This window comes from Lynx rufus, unplaced genomic scaffold (assembly GCF_022079265.1).
Source record: "Lynx rufus isolate CCGP_SWC_20201006 ecotype Redwood Valley unplaced genomic scaffold, mLynRuf1.p SCAF_2, whole genome shotgun sequence".
NCBI classification, from domain to species: domain Eukaryota; kingdom Metazoa; phylum Chordata; class Mammalia; order Carnivora; family Felidae; genus Lynx; species Lynx rufus.
Window position 1 is genome coordinate 62,972,214 of NW_025814834.1, and position 18,424 is coordinate 62,990,637.

At 33.1% G+C, this 18,424-nt stretch overlaps 1 protein-coding gene across 3 annotated transcripts in view; it reads right to left on the bottom strand.

Annotated features, from left to right (window-relative positions):
• Positions 1-18,424, bottom strand: part of UBR3 (ubiquitin protein ligase E3 component n-recognin 3) — a 241,685-nt gene that overhangs the window by 50,701 nt on the left and 172,560 nt on the right. For 2 of the 3 annotated variants that reach the window (XM_047085617.1, XM_047085616.1), the window contains exons 30-31: positions 17,381-17,466; positions 6,132-6,237 (exon numbers count right to left, since the gene is read on the bottom strand). In XM_047085617.1, the coding sequence (XP_046941573.1) occupies positions 6,132-6,237; positions 17,381-17,466 (192 nt within the window). Of the gene's footprint in view, positions 1-6,131; positions 6,238-14,256; positions 14,733-17,380; positions 17,467-18,424 lie in introns of those variants that run through there. The other variant, XM_047085618.1, reaches the window with a different exon arrangement.

Below are 18,424 nucleotides of genomic sequence, written 5' to 3' on the forward strand. Positions count from 1 at the left end.
CTAAGAAAGGAAACAGAATAATAGTTAGGAACTTAGACTCCTGAATCTGAAAGGTGTGGATTCAAATGCCACCTCTATTCCTTACCAGTTCTGTGCCCCTAAAGAACATGTTAATTAATTTTTCTAAGCCTCCGTTCTTCATATGTAAAAATTGAGATAACAATGGTACCTAGTGTATATAGTTATGGTGAAGATTAAATGAGATTATATACGCAAAGCATAAAAATGAAAGCATGAAATAATCACTGGATAAGTGTTCACAACATTTACTACTATCCTAATGGGTATTAAATCTTAGGGCTTGATAAGAACACTCTTGGCAAACAGTTCTATTGAAATCATAGTACCTATGTCTAGTTTTTACAATATATATTTTTTAAGTTTATTTATTTATTCTGAGAGAGAAACCACAAGCAGGGGAGGGACAGAAGGAGAGGGAGAGGGAGAGGGAGGGGGAGGGGGAGGGGGAGGGGGAGGGGGAGGGGGAGGGGGAGAGAATGAATCTCAGGTAGGCTCCGCACTGCCAACATGGAGCCCGATGTGGGGCTTGAATTCACGAACCACGAGATCATGACCCGAGCCAAAATCAAGAGTCCAGCGCTCAACCAATTGAGCCACCCAGGTGCCCTATTGTTTAAAACTATTAATTCACCAATACTACGCTTAGGAAACCTTATGTTTGCTAAACATGCTTAGACTCAGAGAATTAGGCCTTCTAATACTTGCACGCCCTCTCCACCCTTGAGTATGGAAGTCTAGCTAGGAAAGAAAATCACTAGCTAATATTAAGGAAAATGATTTTCCTTAGCCATAACAGGCAAAATACTAATAGCTTGCTAATTCTGTCTATAAACACACAAAACACACAAATTGTTTCTGAGAAGTAGCAGGATATATTCATAGCCTCTAAGTAGCTCTCCAGAAGATAACTTAATTACTAATTACAAAGGATAAAATAATGTTACAGTGGAAAAACCTGGCAGATGCCACATTAACCAAGAAATGAGAGTCATTATCATCAATAACAAAACAAAGTCAACAGCATGTACCTCCTAATATGATGCACTAAAAAGAACACACTGCTTTTGTGGTATTTCTGTGAAAAGTTTATAACCTGAATCTAAGCACAAGAAACTACTGGACAAAAATAAATTGAGGGATTCTACAAAATAACCGGCTTGAGCTCTTAGAAAAAAATGTCAATGTTACGAAACACAAAGAAAAAGTGAGGAACAATTTCAGATTAAAGGAAATTAAAGAGATATGACACCTAAATACAAGCACAACCTTGAATTTCCTTTTCATTGCATTTGCATTTCTAGGACATTACTGAAACAACTGGCAAAATGTGTTAGGTTCTGTATGAGATAGGGGTCAATATTAATTACTTCTCATATACATGTCCAATTAACCCAGCACCATTTATTTTAAAAACTATGCTTCTCTCACTGTTCCTCAGTGCCATCTATGCTATAAATCCAGTATCCGGACATGTGTGGGTTTCGTCTGTTTTGTTTTAACAAGCAAATACAAATTAATTTTCTCAGCTCCACTTGATCACATAAGTGGTGGTATAATGTACATATTTTCTTCTCCTGGTTTTTTTCTCTTAACATTTTATCTTGATGGAGATCTTTCCACATTAGTAAACAAAGTGCTTTCTCACCTTTCTTTCCTTTTCTGTCTGTCTTTCTTTCTTTTTTTTTTTTTTGATAGGTCTGTTTTAATTTACTATTGTAGAGAACATAAAGCAGTATTTGGTAGCTATATGGGAAAAAATAAAATTGGATCCATTCTTTATATCAGATATCATGATAAATTCCAAATAGAGAGCTAAATGTAAAAACTGAAGTCACAGAAATATTAGAAGAATCATGTACCTGAGAAGAGGTTAATATCCAAAATATACACAGAATTCATACAACTCAATAGGAAAAATACAAGCCAATTAAAAAGTGGGCAGAGGATCTGAGCAGACATTTTCCTGAAGAAGACATATAGATGACCAACAGGTACTGAAAATGTGCTCAACATCACCAGTCATGAGGGAAATACAAATCAAAACCACAATGAGCTATCACCTTGCAATTGTTAAAATTGATATCAAAAAGAAATACTAAGTGTTGACAAGAATATGGAGAAAAAGGAACCTTTGTACATTGTTGGTGAGAATGTAAACTGGGCAGCCATCATAGTAAACAGTACGGAGGTTCCTCAAAAAGTTAAAAATACAACCACCATATGATCCAGGAATTCCACTTCTGCATATTTATCCAAAGGAAAGAAAAACACTAACTCAAAAAACTTTAAGACACACCCAATATTCACTGCAGCATTATTTACAATAACCAAGACATGAAAACAGCATAAGTATCCATCAATGGATGAATGGATGATGTATACATACATAATGGAATTATTATTCTGCCATAAAAAAGAAGGAAATCCTGCCATTTGTGACAATAAGGATGGACCTTGAGGGCATTATACTAAGTGAAAAAGTCATACAGAGAAAAGACAGATACCATGTTTTCACTCTTATGTGGATCCTGAGAAACTTAACAGAAGACCATGGGGGAGGGGAAGGGAAAAAAAAAAAAAAGGCTAGAGAGGGAGGGAGTCAAAACTAAGACTCTTAAAAACTGAGAACAAACTGAGGGTTGATGGGGGGTGGGAGGGAGGGGTGGGTGGGTGATGGGTATTCAGAAGGGCACCTGTTGGGATGAGCACTGGGTGTTGTATGGAAACCAATTTGACAATAAATTTCATATTTATTTATAAATAAATAAATAAATAAATAAATAAATAAATAAATAAATAAACAAATCAAAATAAAATAAAATAAAATAAAATAAAATAAAATAAAATAAAATTGAAAAGTGTAAACAAAAAATGAACTCATAGATACAAAGAACAGATAGGTGGTTGTCAGAGACAGTGGTGAGCAAAATGTCAGATATGGTGAGTGAGCAAAATGGGTAACAAGTGGTCAAAAGGTACCAACTTTCAGTTATAAAATAAGTCATGGGTATATAATGTACAGCACAGTGACTACAGTTAATAATACTGTATTGTGTATTTGAAAGTTAACAAAGAGAATAAATCACAAAAGTTCCCATCACAAGAAAAAAAGTTTGTAATTATGTGCAATGACAGATGTTAACTAGACTTACTATGGTGATCATTTCACAATATATACAAATATCAAATCACGTTGTAATTAGTTTCATTACATCTGAAATTAATATAATGTTATATATCAATCATATCTCAATTTAAGAAAAAAGAAATAGGGAAAGAAAACCTGAGTTTTAAAAAAGGGAGTGGGGTTAAGACCTGAGTCAGGATGAGTCAAATTCCAGAATTAATTACTGAAAAGATTAATAAATATGACATTAAAAAAAAACTTTGGATGGCAAAAAAAAATCATAAAGTAAAACTAAATTGACAATCTACTGAAACATATTTGCAAATTATAATACAAAGGGCTAATATTCAAAATCCATAAACATGTTTTTAAAATGAAGAGGAAAACAACCAACAACTCAATTGTTAGAAACAGGCAACAGATAGAGTTCACACACAAAAAAAAATGCAAATGGGCACGAATGTAAGATAGAGGTCTCCAAGTTTACTTTATCACATAGTTTTTCCTTTGGAAAAATACAAGTTTTATAAAATTAAAATAAATAAATCAAAGGGGAAAAGGCAATTTTTAAACACTGAGGAAAAAAAGAACTGAAACAAATGAGTCTCACTATAAATCAAGTTGATGGCATAACAACACAAGAAAAAAAGTTGCTTCAAATGACTTTAAAAACAGTATTTTGGGGGCGCCTGGGTGGCGCAGTCGGTTAAGCGTCCGACTTCAGCCAGGTCACGATCTCGCGGTCCGTGAGTTCGAGCCCCGCGTCGGGCTCTGGGCTGATGGCTCAGAGCCTGGAGCCTGTTTCCGATTCTGTGTCTCCCTCTCTCTCTGCCCCTCCCCCGTTCATGCTCTGTCTCTCTCTGTCGCAAAAATAAATAAACGTTGAAAAAAAAAAAATTAAAAAAAAAATAAAAACAGTATTTTGCCTGTACATCCCTGGTGGTATAGATTCTAGGACAAAAGAACATATAGTCAGTAGTGATTTTTTTTTTAAATAATTATCATTATACTATAGGTTATGCAAGTAGTAATAAAGTTAATACCATTATGAACCTAGATTTTCAGAATAAGAGAAAAAAGATGCAAATAACAAAAAAGTTAAGAAATAAAATATACCCTCAATCTTGCATTACAAATACCAGTAAGAACTCAGAATCTTTTTCTAAAAAAAAAAAAAAAAAAAAAAAAAAAAAGACTCCCTAACTCTGTCCACTGGAATGGCCTATGAGCCTGTAAGATTTTGTGATAACATAATAGTCATATATACCCCTTAACCACCCAGATTGTGATCTCTAAATACCATTTCCCATTAAAAGGAACTACCTAGAGGATTGGCTGATTCCAGGTACAGAGTGTAAAATATACAAAATAAGCCTAGGTTATTGTGCCAGAAAACAAGGATATTATCAAAGACTACTTGGATCATGTTGAAGTCCAACAGCCATCCTAAAGGGATTCTCAATAACCTAAAAGGGAGCAATATATATCTCTTCAAATTGGGTGTTTTTGCTTTCTTTGGATAAATACCTAGAAGCAGAATTGCTGAATCATATTTTTAATTTTGAGGAACCTCCATAGTGGCTGCACCAATTTACATTCCCACTAACAACGTATGAGGGTTTCCTTTTTTCCACCTTCTCACCAACACTAGGGAAAAGATATATGCACCTCTATGTTCAGTGCAGCATTATTTATAATAGCCAGGATATGGAAGCAACCTAAGCATCCATCAATAGATGAATGGATAAAGAAGATGTGATATATACATACAATGTATTATTACTCAGCCATAAAAAAAGAATGAAATCATGCCATTTGTGACAACATGGATGAACCTAGAGGGTATTACACTAAGTGAAATTAAGTCAGAAGGACAAATAATCTATGATCTCACTCATATGCGGAATCTAAAAAACAAAACCGACAAAACAAAAGAGAAACAGATTCAGATACAGGAAACAAACTAGTGGTTACCAGAATGGGGAGGAGTTGGGGATACAAACTTCCAGTTATAAAATAAGTCATGGGGATGTAATGTACAGCATAGGGACTAGAGTCAATAACACTGTAGTAACTCTGTATGGTGACAGATGGTAACTAGACTTACCATGGAGATCATTTTGTAATGTGCAAAAATACTAAATTTCTATGATGTACACATAAAACTAATAGGATACGGTATGCCAATTATACTTTAATAAAAATAAGATAAAATAAAATAGAATAAAATAAAATAAAATAGAATAAAATAAAATAAAATAAAATAAAAATTAAAGAAGAATGAAAAGAATGGCTGAAATGGAGTGAACACATCAAACATATAAAAATTATGAGATCACCAAATAAATAGCCACAACTTACTGGTCACCACTGGAAGTTGCTAGGGCATCAACTCGTATCTTTGAAAATGTATAAACTGGGAAAAATCATGCATTCATCCTGCCAAACTATATTTCAGGGTAACCAAATAGCTGATATGATATGGAAAAGTTTCCCTTTATTAAAAAAACATTCCTAGCTAATAAATCAGAATTGAAGTTTTTTTGTTTTGTTTTTTAAAATCACTATTTTGAAGCACCTAATAAAATACCAGATTTAGGCAAGAATCATCAGGGGTTACAAAAATCACTGGATAGAAAGCTGATGGAAAACTTTACAATAAATAAAGGGATCAGACTAAGGTTATCTGAATCAATAATCAATTGTGACATAAAAAGACAGGCAATCAGCCTTTGTGTACCTCCATTCAAACTTTTTAACTGCATACAAATCAACAGGATTCTTTATAGGATTTTCTCATTTGGTGTGAATTTTTATGCAATTTTTACAGAGTGTATAATGATAAACCATTGTTTATTTTTAATATATTTCTATGTTTAATAAGGAAAATTTACATATTCATAGAGAATTTTAATCCTATTTTAATACTTAACTATTTTTCAAAAACAGTTTTAATTGACTTTAATCTTTTGATAATACTTACTGTGAATTCATCTCTTCTACTAATTGTGTAAGCTTTCTCCAGGGATTATACTCAGAATCAATGCTATAAAGCCGCATGTGCAAGGCTAATACATGGAACAGCTGATCTAAATAAATTGAAGAAAAAGTAATTAGAAAGTTCACACAATTCTTTCAGAACAAACTTCAAACAAAACTTCTAGCTAATTTGTGTGGAAATATTTCCCATCCTTATAATGATAATTCACCAACTTTAAGTACCGACTATTTTATACTCTCTTTTAAGGTAAACTCTGACATATATCTCTCTAAATAGTATCTTTTGGAATATGGACTATCCTTATGTTCAATCTTAATACAGGAATGGTTTGTTTTCCTCATCTCCTATCACAGACCTACTTTTTCTTGGCTTACGCTTCAGACTTGACAACTTGTACTTCTTACTCTTGTGGTCGCCTCCTTAGTGTTATCTTTGATACCCTACCCTGAGTCCTACTCCACCCACATAAATCACTGTTAGGTGAAATTCTGTTCACTTAGTATCTTTCCCCAAATCCTCGTTAGACTGAATTGTGACTTCATCATCTTTTGATTCAACATGAAGAAAAAAACTGAAATAATAATATTATTTAGCAGAACTAATCCAGCTTTTTTCATTTCTTCTATCTAAACCATAACAATAATCCATAATTCTTAGCTTTCAACAAACTTTGGTTTAAAAATTTAAAATTATGCAGAAGAAAATCCGAAATTTTGTTTTCATATAAGGCCTTTTTTTTGGTGGTAAAAATGAGATGGAATGGGTTAGAGTATTCTGCCATAAATATTCAAAAACGTGTAAATCAAAAGTCATTTTTTAGAAAATCAGGTAATACTTTTTGACATATAACTGAATCTAATTCTTAAAACCAGACAGGATGAAAAGCCAAATAACACAAGCATATTGTTGCCACTTAATCTCTAAATTAAAACAATAAAAACTGAACAAGATTTTGTTTCTCTGAGCAACTGACTTAGAAATCAACTAGATTCTAGATTCATTTAAGATCCATCAATATAATTCTTATGGGGACGGGGGGGCTGTGCAGTAGTAATAGGAATAATAGTAGTAGTTGTCTTGGGAAGCTTTTGTAAGACATAGGAGAGCTGTAAGATGAAAGTAAATGTTCCACTCTGTAGGGCATGAAGAGGAAATGGGAGGTGGGAAACTGAATCTTAACACTCTATACATACCTTTAAGTTTCAATCTGACCTCTCTATAACAATCAGAAGAATATAAATACCTTAACCTGCTTCACTCCTGTCTATAGGTCAATGTATAGTATAAATCCTCTCTTAAAATTTCTTCATCCTATTAATAGCCAACTTTAGCTGAGTATTTATTACATGCCAAGCACTCAATTACTTTCACAAAAATTCTACCAGGTAGGTAATATTGTTACCCCCAGTTTTGAGACCAGTTAAGTTTCCCAAATCTCCAATTTTTCCAGTAACTTTATTCCACTAATAGCATTGACAACAGGGATGTTTCTAGCAGAGAAATAAAATGATGAAGATATATTGGTCATTTTATTTCACTTCAATTACACATAAGAGATTGTTTTTTACCAAGTACATAATTTATAATCTAAAAAGGGTCTAAAACCTAAAAGTGTTTTTTTAAGAAAACACCTAAATTCCTCTAGCAGATAAATATTAACTCAAATTGCAAAGTGGTGGGTTTTACAATCTTTTTATATAAGTGCTAACTGAATCAAAGGGCTCTTTTTAAAATTTCCTTTCAAGATCAAAGTCAATTATCTTAAAGATTATCTGATTTAATCAAAAGCATAAGCGTTACAATTTTACTAAGTTATTTTACATTGAAACCATGGCTGGCACAGCAATAATGTTGCAATCCAGGTATTTTCCCAACCTCTACCATTAATTAAAGAAATACAAATGTTGAAGGAAACATTTCCATTTTCTTCTATTCCCTCATTTCTACCAATGAGGAAATTGGCCCAGAGAAAGGAAGAACCCTGCCAGATCACCCTAATACTGGAAAAGCTAAGAATTCAAGATTTGCTACTTCTTTGTTATTTCTAACACAGTTCTCCTTGGGGGTTTACAATTAAAAGAAAAATACAAAATTCCTTTTCTAACACATACACACCCCTTTCCATTCCTATGAAAAACTGATATCGTAACCCTGAGGAATCTTCTAAAGCTATTAATACAATATACAATAATAGTCTTTGGTACTGATTTTAACTAGAGCTGAAGAATATCTAACGAGGTACATCTACCTTTGAAAAACAATGCTAGAAACTGCAGACAACTTCAGTAGCAAACAGAAAATTGGTCAAATAACAATCAATACCTTTCACTATTCATTGTGTGTTTTCAAAATTTAGTCTGAGGGCTATCAGTAAGAATAAACTCATTTATCAGCAAAATGGGCTCTTACACTAAAACACAAATGACAGTAGCAAACTTAGGATAAAGAGAAATTATGATCATAATCAAAAAGTTAAAAACTAAAAATAATGGGAAAATGTTTCTTAAAGTTAAAATAAGTAATCTCTAGACCCCATATGGGGCTCAAACACACAACCCCAAGATCAAGAGTCACATCTTCCTCTGAATGACCCAGCCAGGCACCCCAGTGGGAAAACATTTTAAATACCAACTATTTGTAGGATACTTTAAAAGCTGAAAAATAATTTTATCAAGAAATCATATTATTAAAATCTTGAATAACAATAGCAAAAAGAATAGATAATGTCTTTTTTGGAATGACATGTTTTAAAGTTATAAAGTTAGACCTACACTTATAAGAGTTTTGGAAATGAGAAACATCATTAAATTTATTTAGATGTGTGCTATGATTTCAACATATGTATAGGAGGCACCACTGTCTAATAGGAGCCAGGAAGTCCTAGATTTTAATCCAAACTCTGTACTGATCACATGTCCTTGGACAAAAGACCTTAGTTTTATTATGTGTAAAATGGGAATGATACCACCTTTCTGGCCTGGTATATAGCAATAAAAATAAATAATAGTATATATCTGTAGTGTAGATAGCTGTGCTTATATACATGTATATACATACATAGTTTTCAAGAATAAATTATAAATAATAAGTTTAATATTTATAAACTTGAGAATATTACAACTAAAATTAGAAATCATAATATTACAAACATCAGGTCTCCACATAAAACTACCACTCCACAAAAAATATTTATTTTGGTACTACTTTTGGTAATACTCATCTCTGGTTCTCCCCCAGTTCCTTCTCAGTTACTTTTATGTGTTCTTCCTCTGTTAAACCTAAAAGACAGCCTTCTCCATAAGAAAAGAAAAAGGAGCCCTTCTTAGTTTCCTTTCCCTCTCATTCTGCACATACTACTTCATCAAATTCAACTTCCATGTCTACTTATAAGTTTACAATACACAAATTTCTCTAGCATTTCAATGTTCAACAGCACCACAAAATCAATATATCCAAAAATGAACTGATTATATAGGTCAATGTTCGTCTGGGCTGCAATGTTCAGTTCCTCTCATAATCCCTATTTGGGGGAATGACATCACTGCCCCTGCAAACATAAAAAAAATAAATAAAAAATAAATAAAAATAAATAAATAAAACACCAAAAACTTGGGGAGTCAAATCCCATGTCCTTGCCCTCCATAGCCAACTGGTTACCAATCCTATTGGTTCTGCCTCCTATGATCCATCCTCCTCTGCTTCACTCCACCGCTATATCATTTCACAAATGGATTACTCAACAGAGTGCTCATTCAGGTTCATTTTGTTTCACTCTTTCCTGATCCCTGTAAACAATAAGTCTATCATATTATCTCATAACTGGTTGGTGAACCACTGAAGGAATAGTTATCGAAAGCCTTTCATGAGCTAAGCCCTATCTTTTATTTAACCTTCTCTCCTCCCTTTCCTTTCCAAGTATTCCCCAATGTGTCATATTGTCTTATTCCGTCTCTGCAAGCTCTTCTCTTAGTCTAGAATAGCACCTTTTTGGGCTCCAGGCAAATCGATTTCTCTTTCAAGAGCAAGTTCAAGTGCTCCTCTGTAAAATGTTCTCTAATACCACAACTGAGACAAATGTAATCATCCCCTGCTTTATACATTCTCTATACCTTGAGTTAACTCCATTTTCTCTTCTTATATGGTCCTGTAATTATTTTTCACGTTTTTCTCTATTAATGGTGAGAGCGCTTGGAAAAAGACAACTGTGTCCTTTCTTCTCTGTACTTTTTAGGCTAGCACAGTGCTTGTCACATAATAGGATTTTGTTTAAGTATGCTGAATATTGTGTGAATAAATCAACAATCATACAAAAAAACATAGTATGATATAAGCATAAAATTCATGAAGGATTTTTACTCTCCTTTCCTGTTGTAATGACACACTGGCTCAGTAACCAAGAAGTATGCCAATTAATCAGTCCTAATTTTATTGCCCCAAAGAGACTGACCTTTCAACTCTAACTACTAGCGCAATGCTTAACCTACTTGCTCCCACCATCTTCTTCCCTATGTTGGTTACTCTGACAACTCACCTGGGAGAAAAAATTCTATTTTCTCCAATACCTAACCAAATTCTTTGTAATCGTGACAAGTCTAAAGTATTATAATGTGCTTAATCACAATAAGACATGTCCTCACCAAAGCAGAAAACACCCTGAAAGACTGGTTTGTCCTTAACACACACACACACACACACACACACACACACACACACACACCCTATGATTTAATTATAAGAGCTCTCAGCTGGAACAAAAAGGTAAGCTTTAACAATCCCTTCTATCTTTATCAATATTAAAGTAACTAGTAATCTAAAACTGGTAGATTATTTCTTAGTGGAGTTCATGTCATTAAACAAATATGTACTAAAGAGTTGTCCTAAAGACTTTTATAAATTGGTTCCATTTTAAATTGTACCACTGTTAAAATTTACCTAAGGTAAACTTATCTGGGTCTACATTTTGGATCATTCAAGATTTTAGTAGTATCAGTGCAGCTATCACTGATGAAATAATTGTCAATGAAAAAAAATTTCAATTAGTCAAATGACTCTCTGGAAAAAAATCCCAATTTCTCTGTAACTGACCAATCAAAGTGAAGAAATGATTCTGACCAATTTATCCAAGGTGAATGTAATAGGTGTGGGTAAATTCCTCTCCTAGCTGAATCAGCTAATCCTGGTTCCTCTACACACCCCTGAGAAATTAGCCATAGAAAGATGGGAGATGGCTCCTCAAATGAAGTCTGGGTACAACTCTAAGAAGAAGGGAAGATTTGCAGCTCTGATTCCCAAGAAACAGGAGATTCATGCCATGGGTGACAGGAGCTGACTCATCTTTCCCCATCCCACTCCCCACCACTCCAGGCAAGGCAGGGCAGGGAATAGAGTGGCAGTCATGGTAGGAATTTTAGAGGGTTAAGAAAAAAAGTAATAATAATAATAACTTTTTATATATAGACTTCAGTTTTATACATAAACTCTATTTTAGTGTATATGTATATATACATAGCATGTATATATATACTTTCAGTTTTATCTATTACCATCTGATCCTTAAATTAACTGTGACAGATATGTTAGCACAGCTATCATCATCACCATTCCCACAATAAGGTAAAAAATTAGGTGACTTTCCTAGAGTACAAAAGATAACAAACAGGACTAGAATCCGGATCTTCTAACTCGAATCCAGTGCTCCTTCCAGCACTATATCCTATAAAGGCACATGGAAATTTGGGGGTAAAGTAGCAGAGCTTTGCTTACTTAGGGGAGGTTTTATTCCACCATATGAGTCTGGAAAAATGCAGAGGAAAAAAGCTGTCTTTAGTAGCCCCCCTGCTTTCCATGCTGTGTGTTCCTCTACTGCCTCCTGGAGTTCCTATGTCTCCACTCCAGGGCACACTACACCATCATTCTTTGGCCGGTCACCTCAAGTATCACAACATCAGTATTAATTTCATCAAACTGTTTTCCTTCTACTTTTAAGGTTTAGATGACTAGCAGCTTCCCCCTTCACATTTACATCATTGCTTGGAACAATATGGGGAGAGGCACCAATGTGCTTCCAAACGTAGGTAATCATAGGAAAGGTAAAGACAAAAAGCCAGTTCTTAGGACTCTCAATTTCCTCTTACCAAAAAGGACGTGCTCCATGAATCCCGGTCTAATTTGAACACCTCATTTAAAACTGAGGGGCAGGGGTTCTAATCATACTGCAGAAGAAAGAAGCTGCCCTGCCCTAAGCCTAAGCCTAACAAGATCTCAGGGCTCCTAAGCCCTGATAGTGGACATTATTATCTGTGGTACCTAGTTCCTGGAATACACAAATTGGAATACACAAATCATAAATGCAGTAAGGCCTGACTACGCTGCCACAAAGCACAGAACCTTCAGAAAGACCTAAAGAATAAAGCCACTCCTCTTAGCTCTGATTCTCAAGCCCCACTCTTATCCCTCTAATCCAGGTCTCCCCAGACCAACAATGTATTTTGTTCCCAACAGATAAACTATATCAACCTTTGGGAATAAATCCTATTCTGATCTTCTCATCTCCAGGTCAACAGAACATCTGTTAAGTCCTTTAAAAAAATTAAAGGACTTATATATTGAGTTCTTACAACAATCTTCTGCTTGGGTACTATGAACAAAAAGAATTCATGAGGTAAAACAGCTTGTTCCCAAATCATCTGCCTATTTTATTCATAAAGAATAGAATCAGGAGGCAATTTTCACATTTCTATATCAATTTGTACATTTTGACTGTTATGATTTGGTAGACAAATTTTCCTCTTGTTATGGAATAACAGAAAGAATAGAACAAGAGTTGTGATTCAATTTGTAGAATTCATAATTTTTAAGTCTAAGAATAGACCTTAATAAGCTATAGATATCAGAATTTTACCACTGTTAAAGAATGAGGTCAGACTACTTAGGAGGAATTTTGTAATCTTAACCAACAATATCTTTGTGTAGTCTTACTGTAAGATGAAATTAACATTAAATCATTCTTCCTAATTCATTCTTTGAGCAATTAGAATTATTTCAAGTTGCCTGCACACATTTAAGCTGGATTGCTTTCTATGAATAACAAACACAGGGGCAGTTATTCACCATATGCATCATTTCTTGATGAGATCATATATCAAAATTAAGTTAGACTCCCCAGTGAAAATGTCAAAGCAAGGGTTTGCCATAATTTCACCTAACTACAGTTTAATTTTTAATATAAACTGTGGCTTCTTAAATGACAGTAATATAAAGTCTCAGACCCAAAGATATGGAAAGATGTTGTTTACCTAAAGATAAATATTTTTAAAAACTATCCCAAATATTAATAATTTACCAACTGACACCTCCTCCCTTTACTCCTAGCCCAGCCAGTAGTTTCAACAATTTCTACCTAAGAAATACACTAAGATTATCATGGCAAAAAAGTGTTGAAATCCTGTGAACCTCACTGGACTCTGAGCTCTGTATGTACTTTTGAATCACTTGAATGAAGAAATTAACCAATTTTAATAAAACATTATTCTTAATTAAAAGTTATGCCTTCAATTTTTGCATCTGCTTTGTCCTACATCTGCTGCTAATGAAACTGGTGGTACTTATCAGCATATATACCAATTTGCAACAAAAATCCTAAATTCACTCATCTTTTACAGTCTTGTTCAAATGCCACGTCTACCAAAAGCTTCACTGATTTATCATCTAGATATGATCCCAAACCTCCAAATTCCCTAGAACTTTATCCATGTCCCTCTTTAGAACTGAACACTTTCTGGGGCGCCTGGGTGGCTCAGTCGGTTAAGCATCTGACTTCGGCTCAGGTCATGATCTCGCGGTCCGTGAGTTCGAGCCCCGTGTCGGGCTCCGTGCTGACAGCTCAGAGCCTGGAGCCTGTTTCAGATTCTGTGTCTCCCTCTCTCTCTCTGACACTCTCCCATTCATGCTCTGTCTCTCTCTGTCTCAAAAATAAATAGACGTTAAAAAAATTTTTTTTAAATAAAAATTAAAATAAAAAAAATAGAATTGAAAACTTTCTATCTTATAATTAATTATCTAGACAGTCTTATCTGCTGAATGCAAGGTCCTCAATGCCTGACCTTCCAGTTGATAAACAGGAGGTCCAGACTCTGATCCAGAAATCAGGAGCAGAGCTGTATGTGGGAGCTGATACAGATACCAGGAGTAAGAAGGAACCAACCAGCAAACTGGTGAAAAATAAAAAGAAAACCAGCTGGTATTCAAAGAAGAAGGAATCAGGACTTGAGAAAATATCTGAAGTAGCGGCCCCAAACAAAAACAGGAATCACAGTGAAAGGTTAACAAAGGAAAACAGGAGACAAAATAATAGGAGGAGAGCCTGGAAAGATTCCAAGGCAACAGTATTCAGTAAGATGTCCTTAACTAAGCCCATGAGTAAAAGTTCTTAAAGGTTCTGTACCTTTTGGTACAATTAAGGGCAAGGGATATGTCTTACATAACTGAATTTAGAGTCAGAAGAGGTGGGTTCAAGTGCAAGTTCTGATATTTTCCAGTTGTATGACTTGGCAAGGCAATCACTTTGAACTTCAGTTTCCTTTTCTATGAAAAAGAGATAACACCTATTTCACATGGTCATTCTAAAGACTAAATAATTTATGTGAAAGTACTTCATAAACTTTAAAACTACAAATGTGAGGTATTATTAAAACACCATAGTACTCTGCTTTGTTAATTAATTTTGCTCATTTTTTACTTCGGAAAATTTCCCAGATACATATGTAGGAATGAACTTTTATTATGATTGGGTACTGGCCATTTTACCTCAATGCTTAAAAATGTTGAATATGTAAGCGTTGAATGGCATTGTTCCACTACAATTTTATTTCTCAACATAAATTTAGCCAGTAATATTTTATACTTTTGTTGTTATGGAAAGAACAATCTTTTCCCCCCTCAACTCCTGCCTGTGTGTGTGTGTGTGTATGTGTGTATGTGTGTGTGTGTGTGTGTGTGTGTGTGTGTGTGTGTCCCCGTTCATAATTATCTATCAGGCATTTTACAAGCTATTCCAGATGAAATATATTAACTCTTTTCTTGACTAATCTTCAATTTTATCAGGAAGTTGTAATGGAACACCATTCCAAAGTGTAAGTTCCATACCATTTGCTTAATTAGTGAAGCATTTTCTTACTCTTTCCCCAAAATATTACGGGATCAAAAAGACACTTTAAAAATGTGATATTTAAAAAGTTAACAGAGAACAATAAATGGAAATAAGAAAATACTGACTTAAAAGGAGTCTCTAGAGAAGACGGAATTTTTGTTTAATAATACTATTAACATTCTACTGGAAAATGAAAAAATGAAATATTTGATCTAAGGTCCTAAGACACACCATCATCTTAAGTTTGAGTTTGAGTTAAGCTTGTGTAAATAACATTTGCAAAACAGTGGGATTTTATACAACATAAAATATATTCTACATTAGGATAAATAATGCATAAGCAACTGAACAATAATAAATCATATGGCAAGTAAAAATAAAAACCATCATGTTGTACAACCTTAATATATAGAATTGTATACAATATAGTTTGTCAATCATACTTCAAGAAAGCTGGGGGAATGAAGGACTAACATAAATCAGAAGAAGAAAAAGAAAAACCAAAAATAGTATTGATTTTTTATTTAGGATGTTCATGACCTTTTCTTTATTGGCACATTATAATCTCGTATTCATTAAAGGGGAAAATAAAAAGAAAGTGGAGGTAACTATCAATTTAATAATTTAAACTAAAATTAAGGATGATAACTGAAGTGGATGCTGCTAGAATTTTACTACTAGTTTTAAGATTCTGAATAAATTCATTATTTACAAGTCTCTGGATAAATTTAAGTACCTCAGAGGGGAAAAAATGAAGTAGAGCTTTTGAACATAAAACTGAAATTCCTTTACTAAATACTTTCTAATATGACAGTTTCTGGAACACTATTGATGCCAAACATCATTTAAGAATAAATTAATAAGAAAAAATAATCTGAATAAGTGAACTTATAGTTTTTGCTAATTCAAACAGTCCAGAAACTAAAACTCTTATGTATCAACAACTTCTCCTTTAAAACATAATACTAAATCACCTGGTACAGTAGGGTTTAAATACATACAAAAGTCAATAAATACTATTCAGTAACAAATAACTTCCAAAATCTTACATTTCTAGGAATCAAGTGATAACCCAAAACATCAAAATCTAATACAACTAGTAAGAATTTTAAAAGTAACTCAGTTGAAATTTCACATAAATTTGTACCTTTATGTTAAAATTTTCAAGATGTTTTTGATCAGTCCTTTGAAATCATACCAAAATCACATATATGTATATTATTTACAATAACATGCATATATTTTTGAAACCTATGTGTTGATAATTTTTAATAAACTACTAATATTTTTTAGCATTTAAGAAAACACATTCATTTTTCAAAGAATACATTATATATTTTAAACAATTTTTATTTCCTGTGCTGATGACATTAGGTAACATTTTAACTCCAGTGATTGGGAAAGAATAATTGGCTGTACATGACATTCAATAACATTACTCCTATTATTCACATTAATTCTGACTAAATAGTGATAGCATCAAAACCATACTCATGAAAAATGTACTTTAAGTATGAAATGACACTTCTCTCAAATTTACCCTTACAAAAAGTAATGAAAAATCATGCTCATTTCATAACATAAAGTATATTCATAAATAAAAGCAAGCATCCACAATTTTATATAGTGTAATGTCCACATCAAAATAGAGTGCAAATGCCTTCATTAACAGCAGCACTGTGTATGACAGAAATCTGTAGGCAACACAAATTAACTTGTAAAAAGATTTTCTTAAATCCAGACAATGTAAAACTTCTTTAAAAGAATTTGTTTGAAGACAATTTTTTATAGCTGAGACATTGTTTTATTTTTGAGCCCCTGTAAATCTGATCTATTGGTATGGCATTTATTTACTAAGTATTCACAGTATAGGAAGAGATAAATATTCATATGATTCTTTAAAGTACAAGATAAACCATTTAAATATATATAATCACCATTAAAACTGATTATATGGAACATAAAAAGAATGTGAAAATACATCAAAAGACCACTTTGCCTGCAGAGGCTTTTCAGAAATGACATAATTAAAAATGTTTTTAAAATAAAAATGTTTTTAAATTTAGCACTGTTTACTACTTACTTAAACAAGACCTTTTGCCAGCTGTGCTTGCACCACCTGAACACAAATTGCCTCCCCGATGAATTAATTCAAGTTCCAAATTGGTTCTGTAAGTAAAGCATTAAAATAGAACTCAATTAGGCTGAAGCAATACTTTTTAATTTGTTTTATTGATATGTCTGAATCAACCTACATAATGAAGTTCTTCAACTTTATTATTTGCCAAAGAATAGTTTATGTAATATCCATAATAATATTTTATCTGATATTTATAAATAAAAAGGGATCTGTAGTTCTGGACCCTGGCTACCTGAATGCCACAACAAGATATATCTGAGTAGCAAATGAAAATTGAAAGAAAGAAAGAAAGAAAGAAAGAAAGAAAGAAAGAAAGGAAGGAAGGAAGAGTTTATCTATATTTATATGTTCATATTTATAACCTGCAAAACTGCACACATCACGATGTAATTGCGGCAAAATCCCAAATGTTGGCAAATACTAAAAACTAGGCCTTAAGGAAAACAACAGCAACACATTTCATAAACCTGCACATGAATGTGATGAAGGAGTTTGTACCCAACTGTCAGCCACTGAATAGGTGGTTACTGTCATATAAAACACAAGGGCATACCAACTTTCTATCAGAGAAACGGTTATCACTCACTGGAGCTTAGATAGTATCTAGAATTCAATATTAAAATCACTAACATCAAAGTGGCTATGAACAACACATATAATTAACAACAGTCTCTTCTATGGACTTCTAAAATCACAGTTTTATAAAGTACATTGTATAACTACTGACACTGCTAAACATTGATAATGTTCATATAGATCTGCAATTATTATATATTTAGCAATTATTAGCTTACAGAATAATAATAGTTAAACTGACATTTCAAAAATCAAATTGTTTACTCAAAAACAAGAAAATAAAATAGCCAGTGAATTTTGCCAGAATAATAAATGAAAATCTGAGTGATAAAATGTGTGTATTTTTACTTCAACAGTATTAATAAACTTAAACACACCTTTATTTGTCACAACTAAAATTGAATAAATTTA